Genomic DNA, 15,279 nt, shown 5'->3' with positions numbered 1-15,279 from the left:
GGATTTGGTTTGCGACTAATTCACACTCTTGATCAGTCTGCCAATTTGTTTTACTGATCCCACCCTCTGTCACGATCGGCTCAAAACGAATCGCCTAGAGTGTCACTTGATTAGGAGAAGTGCCAATTTTTTAAGCTGCAAATTAGGACCCAGTCACCGACCCAAAACTGATGTGTTCAGCCTGCAAAAGGGTAATGATAAATTACTGTAGTAGGTGCTCTGAGCTTTCTGGCATGGCGAGATCATAAATCAACGTTCTTTAAGATCCACTGCTCAAATGTTCCCTGAGCAAGACCACGCAGTTTTTTGTATTTAAAGAGTTTTGCTCCCTCTTCCATCAAAAAGCCAAATCTTACACTGTTTCGCAATAAAGAACTTTGGGAACGTTGACCATTCTTTGTGTGTTTATGATATTCTCGACCATGGCGTTCCAAGTCATTGGAAAATCGTTCGACACTTGGTAGAATAGGTAGCGATGAAGTTGGGCGTCTACCTTGTAAATGGAGGAATTGTGGGTCGTGTGTGTGATTATACGCAGAAAGTGGAACTACGCTATTGGCGGGAATATGGTGACGAGAAAAATAGGAATGAATTAATAGAATGAAAAAGCGTTCGTTGATACCTACGGGATTAAAGGCCCATTTTCAACCGAGATGCCTTGCGCGCCCAGATCATTTTTCATATATGAAAAATACGCTATTTTCCTCGAAGTTGCGGAATCGCTTTGATATCTTCTTCTATCTTACTAATTAGGGCTTTCAAAGTTCCATCTTGAATCATGTGCAAACAACAAACTATCGCAGTATCCATATCAGTAAATAGTTTTTAATTCTTACGCGTATGACGGTGAAAAACGTCATTTGAAAAGTTGATGCCGCCGAAGAAGCGGTCTAGAAGAAGGCCGAGTCTGCCCGGCTCGGCAAAGGTTATTCGACTTCGAGAGTCTGTGTATGATTTAAGGAGGGCAAAGAAAACAACAATGGATTTCGGTAACACTACAGACAGTGCTTTTGCAGAAATGTTATTGCATTGTTCCTACGATGGAACTAGAGACTCCGGGGAGATTTTTTCAAGGTGAGAATAATTATTTGACTGATTTTTACTTGAGATCCTGAGATATGTATGTAAGCGATCTCATTTGTACAAGTCATTATTCTATAATTGAAATGCGTAAAAGTAAATCCGTCTTGGCCAATATTGGTTATTTGTTTATATTTTATTTAGTGTTGAAGCCGAAAAATTTCCTTCAACATCAAGTAAGATTTGTACAAGTTTTATACACAGACTCGATTTATGATTTTTCAGTCTCAAATATTTAGCTGCAAATTTGTTTACTGTGTTCTTCACCAAATCTTTGTTTTTCTTTTTAATAGTGTTTGTGAATGACTATCAGAGTTCGCATTTAACAATAGCGCGATTCCAAAACAAAAACAAACGACTGCAAAGGATCTCGGATGAAAATGGGCCTTTAAGATGAACAGTGACAAGTCAGTAACTCCCTGACTTGGTACTGTAACGGGCCAATAATTTCAAGTGCCTTATTCCTTTGGAGAACAAGCATATAAACGAAAGCAATATCTTCAATAATACTATTTCACCTACCGGCAGATCCCAAATTTTGTCCAGTGATAAGGAGCTTTATCTTCGTCTGTGAAGTGCTTACATACAAAGCAAAAATATGCTAAGAAGCTTTTCTTGTATCTGACACAGGCGTGGACGTCCTGGTTGATCTTAAAAATCAAACATTCAAAGTTAACTCACGTAGAACCTAAGCTTAACACTTCAAGTCAATATCACGTCTATATACCTCTTGTTGATGGCTACAAATAGAGCACTCCGCATAACACGTCCTCTCTCGCTTTGGAATTGTCATTTGGACACCCAGAGTTGTTGTGGCGACGATGACAACGAAAGAACCTTCTGTAACGTGAGAACTGGACACGGGAGAGCCGCTGGTAATGTTCACACAGTCATTGTCGAACCTCTAGTTCGTCTAATTCTTCGTTGCTGTCTCACTTGCTACTGTCTTCTCCAAAGGATGGAATATCAGGGCTCACAACACCTTCTGCTGCGTCACAAGAACATTCTCGCCCGCTACGGTCAGGGCACGACCCCAACTGAGGAACCTCTTGAAAGTCTTCGCATAATAATAGCCTTGCAAGACCGATATTATATTGCATTAAATCGAGTGATCGGAACCGAAGTCAGAACTTCTCAAAATACCTAATGCTTCGTCTAGGCAATTCTTTGATGACATGTTTCGTTCCATCAGAAAAAAACTAACACGCTGCTTACAGAGAAACGATGCATCTGCGGGGTGATTTTTCCTCAGCGTTTCTCTGCAACTTGGTACAAAAACTTAATTATTGCATAATTTCATGGCGCGCAGGGGCGTGGCACTACCGGATTTTTCCGAACTTTTCACATTATTCCAGATTTAAAATGGCGGAAAGCACTTCTAAAACGTCGAAGTATGAGCTGATTAAAAGAGAAATATCTCGTGAAAAATTGCCAAATTTACCTAAAGGAAAGCTCAAGATCTACTGCAAAGATTTAGGACTAAAGGTAACTGGAGAAAAGGACGAACTAGCCAAAAGGCTTGCTCTTTTGGTGGAGTCTGAAGAGCTATTCGAGAAGAAAGTTGGCCAAATCCAGAAAACATTCCAATTTAATACTGCCCTGAAGGTGTCGGAAATTCCTCCTGCAAATGCTTGTTTGAAAGTTGTAGGAAAAAGCGAAGACGTTAATGTACCTGTAGTCGTTTTGAAAGGATCCACCTCTAGAACTGTGAAATCAGCATCACATATCAAGCTTAAATATTTAAGAATTCTGCGAGGAGCTCGGCAGCAGTTAAAGAGAACAAGGCAGAAGAAAAAAAATAGAATACAAGTGCAAAGTAAGGAACCAAGTGACTTCAGTGATTGGTATAATCGTTATGTCAATCAAATGGAAAAACAAATCAAAGAAAACATTGCACAAAAGCCTTCGATTGAGAGTCATTTCGTTTCTGTTTTAACCAAATACAAAAAGAAGCCTAGATTGTTTTTGCATTTATGATACAAAAGAAGCCTGGATTGCATTCATGATACAAACCTGAGTATGAAAAATAGAAAAAGGCCTTAATTATGACAAAGAAGTTTTAAAACCAAGATTTCAAGCAGGCAGTGAGTCAGTCTGGAGGCCTCAGTTTTCGACTGAGGAGTCAAATGATCCTTGCAGCTCATCTGACCAGGTGTTACAAGATACAAGAAGCTCCATTCTTTTACTCAAAAAGCCACACTATTGTGAAGTTCATCAATGTTCCCAAAATTGGAAAGCACTTAGAATTGGGAAATTACTGCAAGCAAGGTTCCATCTCTGCTTGGATTTTGTGGCATAAAAGAATTTCACAACTCACGGTTTGCAATTAAGAACAAAATTGACGAACAAGTTTTGAACCCCAGAAGAAGTAAACTGCCTAATTTCATTAGAGGGAAACAGGAGGAAGGAAATGCTACCATTCAATTTAAGCAGGATATAATAAAATGAGCGTCAGCCAATGTGGATTCTTCAAACATCCCTCAGATGCAAGATTTGGAGCCAGTCCTGATGCTGTGTGTACTGGGGAAAAACAATTTGTTGTTGAAATAAAAACTAGATCTATCTCTATCTGGGAGATCGTCTAAGTTCTCTCTAAAGCCTTTTTTCCAGTGCTCCGAGCATATAAAGTCACGTTTGAAATCGACTTCTTTATTTTTCAGAACTTTATCATACGCGTGTTGTTTATCCTTGCTCTGGATATCACTCAAACGATAATGTTGTAGTCCATCGAGTTTTGCTCGCCAAGAATTCTTACACAAAGCTGCAGCACAGTTTCAATGCCCGCGAGTGATTTTAGACACTTTTTCTTCTGTATTTGTGTATTGGATTGACGGTGGATCTTCGAGATTTTGGCGAAAACCATCAGGTCAATGTCCTGTACATATTAGGTGCCTCTTTAAATTAATATCTTCGACTTTTTTTCCCAGGACAATCAAATATTCATCTATAACTGACTTACTAAGTTAAGAAACTTTAGTTAGAGTGTAATATCTCCCTCCAAAGATTTTTGTCAGGTTAAGATCTACCTGATTCCCCCATCAGGCTCATTTATATCTTATGATCCCTACTTTTGCCAGTTGATATGCAGTTATTTTTTATGTCCCCCTTTATACCATGTTGGCGACGAATGATCTGCCCCCTTCTTTCCTCGATGCGATCCCACCAGAATCCTCTTATTCTTCCCCCCCCCCCTTGCTAGGCGATACTTGAAATAATGACTGGCCATAAGAAATACGAATCACGATGTGTCATACTTTGGTGCAATACGCAAACTTTGATTTAACTAATAAGTCACTGAGACATTTTTTTGCTCCACACAGTGCATTGAGATGCAATATTTCAAATTCGCGCGTAGCCTTACTTGCAGAAAATTGTGTCAGGAGGCGGTAAGGCGCGAAACGACAGAGGGTCCTTCTATTGAGTTTATTAGGTATCTGATCCCGCAGCAGGAGCATAACGGCTACTGTCTTATTCACAGGGCATCAATCAACAAACGTGTGTCAGGCTTTTCCCATATTCTGATTGGTTGACTAGATATCCGCAGTTAAAGTTAGAGTAGCGTAGAATAGGCGAGACGTGTTGCGTGAAAAATATTTCAAAAATTTCCTGACACAGTTTCGTTCGTCATTACTCCTGAAATGCTTTGGCGAAATTTCACGAAAATCGGTCAAATCTACATACCCTATAAATTTGCTCAAAGTGGATGTTTATCTCTCAAAATCAAATGCGAGATTTTAGCTCCTAAAGGTTTGTAAATAACTTGCGCCACACTAGAAGATCATCTCACTTCCTGAAACCGCGAATCAGTGGAAAGACGGGACCTCCTAGAGTCAATGACAATGGATCAAGATTTTCTCGCGAAAAGTACCGCTGTGTTGAACGTTACCAAAGTCGGCAAAGGAAAAACTCGCGGCGAAAAAGATAAAGCTGGAGAAACTGCTGAAAAGCAAAACAGCGAATCGACAGATAGCTCAAGGAATACCCTTATCGCTGAATGAGTTCCCTTGGGTAGCCGGGCTTATTCATGATTTCATACGATTCGGGGCGATTGCTTATGTTTTTGTATCAAGGCCGGTACTTGCTTATAGGTGGTTTGCACGTTACGTCATTGCCGCCATGTTGGTGGACGTAAACAATAGATATCTCATTGGCTCCTTTTGTTCGTCCACCAGCATTTGTTCCTTGCACCATTGTTACCTGTGTCTCTAGAGATTGGTTGCAAACCACCTATTGAAAGGAAACTTCGTTTTTGACCTTATGTACGACCAGAGTTAATAGAGGATCCAGTTCCCTCTAATAACTCTGGTACGACAGATGTAGATTTGTATATGTGCACGATCCTTCGCAGTAAAGCACTATTTAAGCAATAGTGAAAATCAGACCTGAAAAAAATTCAGGCCTGTACGGGATTCGAACCACTGACCTCTGCGATACTAGTGCAGCGCTCTACCAATTGAGCTAACAAGCCAACTGGGAGCAGGCCATCAAATTAATTGGACATAAACCCGTAGATGATAAATCAAACAACAAACATATGAAATACATATATATATGAACTGCGGTTATGAAGCGTATATGTGCACGATCCTTCGCAGTAGAGCACTATTTAAGCAATAGTGAAAATCAGACCTGAAAAAAATTCGCAGAGGTCAGTGGTTCGAATCCCGTACAGGCCTGAATTTTTTTCAGGTCTGATTTTCACTATTGCTTAAATAGTGCTTTACTGCGAAGGATCGTGCACATATACGCTTCATAACCGCAGTTCATATATATATGTATTTCATGTGTTTGTTGTTAGATGTAGATTTGATGGCAACCTCGTTGTTCGCGGTGCCAGCGTGGAGAGGAGTGCCAGGATTGTTTATTTCCTGACAAAATGGCGCCATTTCTCTCTTCTTTGGGCCTGTTTTTTCTTTCTCTTTGCCCAAGGACTCCTCTCTAATTTTGACCTATGTTTTTATCCATGAGAAAAGACTATCCACTAGCAGAGAACTTGCACGTGTGAATGTTATCAAGTGCGCGTTGTAAACAAAATATGCAAATAACATGAAATTGCCGCGATATTCCCCCAGGAGGTTCGCCCATTTACGAGATTATGACACCTTCCTGATTTATTATCTTTCATTTGAAAATACGTTTTTCCTAAATAAGTCGGACGCTCTTTGAGATTTTTAAATTTTTCTTTTAGTAAACATTAGGTAAAAATTGTGTAACTTCAATCTAGTCCAATAAAAGAAAAAACGATTTTTTTTGGCGTCTGAAGGTGGGAAGTAACCTTAAGAAGTTTAGTTCACATAGGTAACCGATTATTGAGCAATATTCTGCTCTCTTGTAACTCAACTGAGGTAAAAGATTGAAGGCGATTTTATTACTAAAGATACTTTATCTGCTGCAGCCGACACATGTGAAGAAAATATCGACGACAACTAAGTTTCGCAATTGAAGACGCACAATGAGTCGATAATATCTTTTAAGGACAAACCTTAAATCGTTTTATTTGTATCACTCTGTTTCGAGAGTCAAAGAAGTTACTGCTGGAGATGACCATACAGAGGATGGCGGCATATTGGGCAATTACGTCTAAAAGCAAAAGAAATAATCAAAAACTGTCAGATATCTATTAGGTGTATGTTATTAGAGCTCCTTTTGATAAAGATTTTAAAAACTAAAGCCAAAAAATAAAAGGGATAATTTCATAAGAGATCAATGAGAAATCAAGGGAAAAAGAAGTAAACTTCTTCAAAGGTGGGAAAAAAGGAGTAACCAAGCCCCGGATGGGTTTCGTTTTGAACCTGTTTGGATGAGAGGCTGGCTTGGGATTTCTAAGTCAATCACAGGACGACGTGAAAAAAAAAACTAATGTAATCCCAGATTACTTTTGAAATTCGATTGAGATCGTACTCAAATTTCTTGGAGCGCAGGAAAACGTGTGTGACCAAATCGCAATTGGTATTGGTTTTGCGCTTGCATTGGTTAAGAAGGGGTTGGAGGCTGCCAGAGGTTTTCAAGGACAGCAACAGAGTGAAGTAAACCAAAGCAACCCTGGCTTGGACGCTCGATTACAATTTTCCTTTAGTTATTGTACCTCATTACTTGGTATGGCGTTGAGCCTTTTTCACCCATAAAATGTACGCAGGATATTTACATCCTCAGAGAAGAGTTTTCATGGCACCAATTAAGAGAAGCTTATACTTCAGTTGGTAACCGCGAAAACGGTTAAACGATGACAGCATCGTCTCAACGAAGAACTGACGTCCTCATCCCTTTTCAGGTTGTCAAAAAACTTAACTGAAGATACGGATTCAGTCATTTATCGTTATTGTTACCCTTATTCCTTAGTTCATACTTACTATCAGACATTAATATCCTTTAATAAGTCTCGCACAGTCGTTACACACTATTTAATCATATACTTACACGCCATTCTGTATCATTGCAATGGCACATTCTCTGTGAACCTTGTGAGAGCATGGCAAGATCTGACATCCGCTGAACGCGTCCTGAAATAACGAGTGAAATAAAAAGTGTCAATAACACTCTTACAGAAACATGTTTCTCATGCGGCTGTGAGGTTGCTCAGTTTCACTAAAATGCATAAATCAATGATAGGTGTTTGAAGCACTGAAAGCATGAAACTTAGTGAGCTGCAATTACCTCCAAACAGATGCAACACTCGTCATGTCCTGAATTCGGCCGACATTTGTGTTTTCCCTCCAGTCGCTTGTCCAGGCAAACATTACACACGTCACAGTGAAAGGATCTGTCCTTGTAAATGCTTAAAGAAAAAATGGAAAAAAAAGAATTCACCCAAAATGCATAATAGGCCCATTACGCCAATTACTTTATTCTATTCGGATTTGCCTCCAAAAATTAAATGTTCGCAAACTATCTAAGTAGCTCCTAGAAGGACAGCGCATTGTGGAAGCGATAAGGAGCTAGCTTCATCTTTGTCTCCATCCGCAGCTGGCTAGAATGTACAGATATGTACAACTTCTAAAAGCTTACAAACGTTTCTTAAGTCTCAGTATATTTTAAATCGGCTGAAAAACGACCTACCGGCAGATTTCACACTTCGCACAGTGAAAGGGGTTCTTGTCAATTCCAGTAAAATGCTTACACCTTGGGCAGAAATATTCTGACAATTTAACGCCACAACGTCTGCAGATTTGACTCCCTTCATTTATCTGCAATATAAAGAATAATCAGTCCCTTTTTAAAAAAGTGTGAGTATTTCCCTGCAAGTTCTTGCATGTAAAACTTTTGAGAATGTTGCCAAGAATTTGTTCATCTTTCTACTCATTTAACTAAACATTGTGCGCAACAAATGCGTTATAAGCAATATCTGTAGCAATTCGTGTGGAGGCGTGACCTAACCCGCTGCCCATTGCAGCCAATTTCTCTCGTTTCATCTGATTGACGAAAATAAACCGGCATTTGTTTTGGCTTTTTCATTATTGCGGGATCGATCTAGAAAACTTCCACCACCATCTGGCCTAGTTAGATGCCAAAGTAAAGCCAGTGGAGACCTGGGAAGAACTGTTTTCCCGCGCTTGATGCTGATTGCATGAAATCACTTTATCTTCCCATTGGTCAGTTGTAATCGATTCCTTGATCTGATTAATCTTCATGTTTAAAGGGAATTTGGCTTTTGTCGTCGCTCATGGCAAAGACTTCCTACTGCTCTTGGTATTTTGATCAATCTCAGGTTAGATGTAACTCACTCCCATGGGATTTTAACGTCAGGTATTTTGGGACAAAATTGTACTTTCCGAAATTTGTTTATCGAAGCAAAAGATACTAACCTCTTCTTCGCGTCCGCAATTTCCGCATTTGACATGCGTCGCATGATGTGCCTTCTTATCATCAGCAGGGCATGTCCCCGATAAATTGTGACAGCGGTGACACGGATAAAACACTCCGCAACATGGAAACTTGACACTACATCTCCGCTGGTAATGTTCACACTGCCATAGCGGAGTCTCCTGAATTGATTGGTTCCCATCTACTATTCTTTCTTCTCTCTCCTTTGCTTCTCCTTCTCTTTGCCCACCCAATTCTCTCCCCATTCCTTCTGTGTTTTCTCTTTCTCTAATTTCTCTATCCTCTCTCTCTCTCGTTTCTCTCTCTTCTCTATCTCTTAGTTCTCTCAGTTCCCTCTCTCTCGTTTCTCTCTCTTCTCTTTCTCGTATTTCTCTCAGTTCTCTCTCTCTGGTTTCTCTTTCTTCTCTTTCTCTTATTTCTCTCAGTTCCCTCTCTCTCGTTTCTCTGTCTTCTCTTTCTCTTATTTCTGTCTGTTCCCTCTCTTTTCTTTCTCTCTCCTCTTGTTCTCTCATTTCTCTTTCTTCTCTTTCTTTTCTTTCTCTTGCCTCTCTTTGCCTTGTTTCTCTAATCTCCTTATGTCTTTGCGCCGCTTCTCTCTGCCTTTTGGTCCGTTCTTCTCGCTCTTTAAGAACTCTATCGATTTCAGCCACTTGTTGTTCAAGAGAAACCAGTAAAGGATCCCTAAGCGATACTGACGCAAATGAACCCTCCTGATGACCACTGGAAAGGTCAAGGTTCCGTAATCTCTCTTCCTGCCTCTCTGAACCACCCAGTTCTGATGAGTTTAGGCCGCCATTTTCCTGGGTATCTCCATGGGAGGCCCTAGCCCTGTACCTGTTGAAGTCCCCTACGCGTACTTGTCCATAATTATTAAACGCATTATTAGTGGAAGTAACCAGTGGGAAACTTCCAGACATCGTACTTGAAGAGTATGGCGAAGTCGTAGTCGGAACGTTTATCCTGGAATTTGGTCTGGTAACCGCTGGATATCTCACAGCGGGCGCCAGAGGGCTGACGCTGAGTGAAGGTGATGCTGTCTGAGTCCCATTTCCTGCATTTAAGTCACCAAAACTTGAAAAGCTCGTTTGGCTGAAGCCATTAGCGTCGGGGAATTGTCCCGTCATTGGTGTCACAGGTTGGTAGTTTACCGGCATTGGACCCCCGTACCGTGGACCCAACCCCCTGGATTGTGCGCCCTCCAGCATCAACCCACTTCTTTCTGGAGCCGGCGAACGGGGAACACTCCAAAGTGGGGAGGAGCTGCCATTACTGGTTATAGAGTGTTGGGTCCAATCGTTTGAATAACTGTTGCGCATGTCGTAACTTTCTGTAAACAAACTTCGCGGAAGACTCTGATCTGTAGAGTGCCGGGCGAGAAAAGCTTGACAAATACCAGTGGTCTCCAATGATGGTATCTTCCCATCGTGATAGTTTGTTTCAAATGCGTTGAACATCGTTGGATTCTGAGAAAGATTCTTTGGTCTTGCTCCTTGACTTTTGGCTTCACCGTTTCTTTCCACTGAAAACTCGACATTATTTCCTTTTTCATAACCGCTAGTTTTCTGCACGTCTTTAGCTTTTTTCTTGTCACTTCTGGTGTTGGAAATTTCGTAAGAAGTATCATTATTGCTGCTGATACTGTTGCTACTGGCTAGGCTACCATCTTTGTTCTCAACACTAGAGTTTCCCGTGTCCTCGTCAATGCTGTACTGTGAGTTAAATCGCAAGCTAACGTTTAATTCTTTAGTAAGAGATTCCGCTGTTTCTTCTGACCCTACAGACGTTTCGTCTGCATTTGGACATGGGGGAGCTTGAACTGTGCAACTCTTGGCAAAAACGCCAAAGTTGTTGGCAAAGTCGTCGTGGTTGTCGTCATCGTCATTATCAATAAAATCAGCATTGTCATTAGAATTGTTAACGTAATCATTGGCGTCCTTAATACCGTGTTTATCTTCGTCTTCAGAGCTACTTTCTTGGCTATCGCTAAGGTGAGTTGCGCTTGTGTTAAGATGAGTATGTAGTTCCATGTTTTCCGCTCCATTAGTGTGATGATCTAAGGGTAATTTGGAATATTTTGAGTTCAGTCGGGGGCTAGACTGGTTCGGTCCCTCGTGTAGATTTTCCATGCTGTTTCGCTGAATTTTAGTTGCCACAGCTCCTGAGGAAAGTTCAAGTAATAAAGGCGTGTTAGCCGGGTTGAATTCAGACACAGTTCTCATCGCTGAGAAAATCTACAGATGAGATACCAAAGGGTTCCCAACAAACCTTAATAAAACTCAGTCACGTAAAAATGCTCGACCTTTTCGCGCATCACGAATAATATCTAAAATTCTTTCATGTTCACGCGAAACTTGAGACAGCCACGTTTCACATAGAAACAACAACAAAAAAAAATTCACGAATTCTTTTTTTGACTTTTTTCTAGTGTTGACCAGTCAATAGCGAGAAAAGATGACTTTATGGCTTGCCTTACTTGTTCAAGGACCATTAGTGGTCTCTGTTATGACTGTTATCGATTTTTATGAAGCTGATGTCCTGTCTAAAACATGAGAATTGCTAGAAATTTATTACGAAAACGAAATCGTTCACGTTCTCGAATCATTTTCAATTCAGTTCTTCATTCACGAGTCACGTTTGAATAAAAAGACTCACGTGGACATAAAAAATATTTTATCATCTTTAATCACGATTAGTGAATAAAGAAAAACTTAAATGACTATTCACGAGAAAAAATTTGGTCCGCCAATAACGCTTCGCGCAAAAAAAGAATAGGGGAGCTTAATACGAAGGGACACGGGTGAGAAATGAAGGACAGAGGACTAAATATACTAAGAGTAAGAGGTGGATTTATCCACGGTAAAATAAAAGGGGTCTACTGATGAAAGTCTACACTCAAGAATCTCCATCAGGATAATTTATGAAAACACGGCTTTGTAGTTTGATTAAATTGATAGGACTCTGGAAAGTGTAGTGCCCTTCTCGAAGAATTGGTATTGCGAATCGGGAAGGTTTCAAAATGATACTTGGGCCGTCTTTGAATTAAATTTTCAATCACGGTGTCTCTACGCAGATAATCTGATCAAAAGGTAAAAGAAGGAATCCCTACCATATCTTCCTCGATTTCTTTGTTTTCGTCGCTCGTCGGAAGGCCGGTAATTTGTAACCCTGAGATTTCTTTCAGCAAGGTCACGTTCAAATAGAAGAAGGCCGTGCTCCCTTTTAGGCAAACGGCAGTAACTTTCTTTATCGTCAAGTTTCTCTCCTAACCATGAACGCTCACCCGAAGGCGAGTTTCTGAGGCTGGGGAAACTTGCAGCTTCGTTCGGATCCAGTGGGCCAAAAACAGCCAAGTTTCTCTGTGTTGCTGCTGGTTTTGTTTGAATGGTTCTGCTGTTTGTCTCTTAATATCTTAAGGGATGTCACTGCGTGAAGGAGAATGAATGATAAACTGAAGTGGAAAACAAATGAAGACAAAAAAACACGTCATACAAATGTGATTTAGTGTTATAGTTTCCGAAGCGTTAATATACATTACCGTCCTTTTCTCCGGTACAAAGATAGGCTCCACGACGCTAATATGTCTAAAGATATATACATAATTTAGGTAGTCGTGACTATCACGGTTTCTATGAGCGTTCATTTCTGAAAAAAGTGCTCCGCTAATCATATCAAACTGTTTCCCCACTGCGATGGACATTTGTTTTTGTCGGTTCCAGCCTGGCGCGGCCGCTAACCCAGATGCCCTCCTGAGCAAATTTTCAAAATGGCGGACAAGCCAAAGAGAGAGATAAGAGAACCAAAGCGATTCTGCAACGAATACTCAGCATACACCCCTGTTAAAAAGGTCATTTCACAGAGAAAAGATACAAAATTGTATGATATTGAAGTCACGGAGGTTGATAAACCCAACAAGAGACTGAAAATTCACTGCATTGGCTACAGTACACGCTTCGATGAGTGGAGACCCTTCGGGGTTCTGTCTTAGTGTACCGGTTCACAAGAGCCAATACAAAAGACCAAACAATATACAATAGCTAACCGATAACTCCTAAACAAAGAAAGAACAATGGTAATTCCCTTGTCAACCGGTACACCAGGACAGAACCCCCTTCGGGGACGGTGAAGCATCTGAATTATTTCCTTCGAAATTGTACAGATTAGTAGGCTGCAACAAAAATTTATTGGACGACGTTTAGGGTAAAAACAGAAATCTAACCTGAAAAAAATGTATTTATTCCGACTCTTTCGGAAAATAACTTTACAAATCTTACTTGTTTATCTCGTAAGTAAACGATGGTGAAGCCCTTTCCGAGCTACCCGATTCTTCTCCCACTGCTTTCACGCTTATAAAACAGGAAACGAGCAAAAGGAGGAAGGTGTGGCTGTTTTGACTAGCCATTTGACGAGGTTCAATCAGCTCCTTGTTCGACAATTTACATATCAAAACAAAGGAAATTTGTTCCTCTCTTTGATTTTGGCGGTACATTTTCAATTTGCGCTTGCGTAAGAGAGAAATCGCCCAAGACTCCTTGCTCGGTCTTGTTTTGACCACGAACGCCTTCTTAATTTTGACGGACCCGTTCGGGAAAAGGTGAAAATGACGAGGGAAAAACTTTACTTTGTAGTACGAAAATACACAAAATGGAAAGCCATGATATTATAGTTCAATATTTCGGTGGTACATTGTTAACTTTTTAAACAGAGAGTCGGCAAGATGATATAACATCCAAAAATCGCACTCGATTTGAGTGGGCCGATGAGGTGGGCGTGGTCACGAAATTCAGTAAGAGACTATTTGTACCCCGTGAGTTTGATATGTGAACGTTTCGCAAAGCTCACGCGATGAGGCTGTCACGTCTGTCACGCATCAGCCTCTGCGGACCATATCCATATCACAGCAGCTGTTTATGAAATAAAATGGAAGCACTTTGATATTTTTGCAGCCGAATTTTGAGAATCGCATTGAAAAATCAAAAGACTGTTTTGTTTGTTTGCTTGTTTGTTTGTTTGTTTTTTCGAAGATTTCTCCAAGATTCATTACTGATTTGGGATTAAGGTCACCCCTGAGCCTCTGAAGATAGCGTCAAGTACATAAGCAATGTAACTCCGTATTCCGCCTCTGTTCTTCCTGAATCTGAGATGACTGCAAATCACGAGTGTTCACTATGAGTAAGAATCATATTAGAGGCCAGATCATCTCACAAAAATTTAGTAGATGAGGAAGTGTCTTTGTTAGTCAGTTAGTTTTATGGTAGACTGTATAAAGAACCGCGATTCTGTCTCAGCACATATGATAATTTGGTTGACAGGATTGCGAAGATTGTGAAGTGAAATCCTTTTTTTTTTTTCATTATGATGGCAATAACCAATAACAAGTTGAACGGAATTTGACTTATAGAAACATCGTTACGTGGTTAAAAGTGAACTCAAAAGTACGTGGAGTTGTTGACGACCCTGACTAGGTTTTAGTTCAATTCTGTTACATACATGATTTAAACATGTCAGTTATATCCACGCATGAAAATCAAAGAGAGGAACAAACTAAACAGAACTTGCTCAAATCTGAGGCATACGAAAACTATATTTGTGTCCTTGTGTTCCCATGTAATATCTCCATCATATTCGAAATATTCCAAAGTCCAGAAGTCCATTCCTGATTTTATCATAAAACAGTGTCACGCTGCGATGGCAACATGATAAATACTACGAAATGATAAAATCATTGTTATTATTAAAAAAGAACATAAATTCTTAAATTAAATCCTGGTTCACACGTGCAATGCAAATGCAAACACAAATACTAATGCGAGCAACGAGTTTGCTCAACAATCGAGCTGTAGCATAGTCAGATAAATCCTTGGGCCAACTTTCTTGCTCGCCAAGCCATGCAATCTTTTATTTTTAGTAGAAGTTTGACAAATTATGATTAATTCAAGTGTCTCTAATACTCGAAAAAAGATAAAGCATCCCGAAATTCGGGTTCCAATAAGGATGGAAAAATTACCAGAACTTTACATGTGGATCAAGAAGTACATGAAAATAACACAACTTACTGACACTTTCCCCGACGCGCTCCATATGATCAAAAGTGAGTTAGAACGTATACGAACTGCACAACTCGCTTAAATAAGTTCGTTGTTCATGAGGCAGCGATATTTTTGTAGATAACGATGACTGTTTGCGAACGTGGATTGCGTAACTTAGCAATGTGGCTTTCACGTGGTTAATTCACCACACGATAATCATTATTTTGAGCTTGCGTGTAGCCGCACCCTCCCGCTGTGGAGAAACGAAAGAGAGAGAATTATTGTTTTATTTATAATAAATCATATGTTCGTAGACGTTCCCTTCCGTTTCTCCTTGGGGAGGGGAGGGTAT

At 40.2% G+C, this 15,279-nt stretch overlaps 1 protein-coding gene and 1 long non-coding RNA gene across 4 annotated transcripts in view; both read right to left on the bottom strand.

Annotated features, from left to right (window-relative positions):
- Window positions 1-6,544: 6,544 nt before the first annotated feature.
- Window positions 6,545-12,302, bottom strand: LOC111330743 (uncharacterized). Of its 3 annotated transcripts, none has more exons than XM_088731759.1 (6): window positions 12,008-12,302; window positions 8,883-11,059; window positions 8,137-8,264; window positions 7,735-7,855; window positions 7,498-7,580; window positions 6,545-6,660 (listed from the first exon to the last, which is right to left on the bottom strand). In XM_088731759.1, exons 2-6 carry the CDS (start codon window positions 11,025-11,027, stop codon window positions 6,609-6,611), a joined length of 2,529 nt encoding a protein of 842 aa, XP_088587885.1. In that variant the 5' UTR covers window positions 11,028-11,059; window positions 12,008-12,302; the 3' UTR covers window positions 6,545-6,608. The 3 variants fall into 3 exon arrangements, with proteins under 3 accessions (XP_088587885.1, XP_088587884.1, XP_088587882.1); XM_088731758.1 differs by having other exon boundaries at window positions 8,198-8,264; window positions 12,008-12,142; XM_088731756.1 differs by having other exon boundaries at window positions 8,883-11,056; window positions 12,008-12,140.
- An 811-nt stretch (window positions 12,303-13,113) lies between these two features.
- Window positions 13,114-15,279, bottom strand: part of LOC148725013 (uncharacterized) — a 4,339-nt gene continuing 2,173 nt past the window's right edge. The window contains exons 1-2 of the long non-coding RNA XR_015991205.1: window positions 14,955-15,279; window positions 13,114-14,604 (exon numbers count right to left, since the gene is read on the bottom strand). The exon at window positions 14,955-15,279 is cut by the window's right edge and continues 2,173 nt beyond it. This is a non-coding gene — a long non-coding RNA (uncharacterized LOC148725013). The remainder of the gene's footprint in view (window positions 14,605-14,954) is intronic.

This window comes from Stylophora pistillata, chromosome 8, assembly GCF_964205215.1.
Source record: "Stylophora pistillata chromosome 8, jaStyPist1.2, whole genome shotgun sequence".
NCBI lineage: Eukaryota > Metazoa > Cnidaria > Anthozoa > Scleractinia > Pocilloporidae > Stylophora > Stylophora pistillata.
Note: the sequence above shows the minus strand (reverse complement) of the source record. Positions and strands in the feature narration are given on the sequence as shown.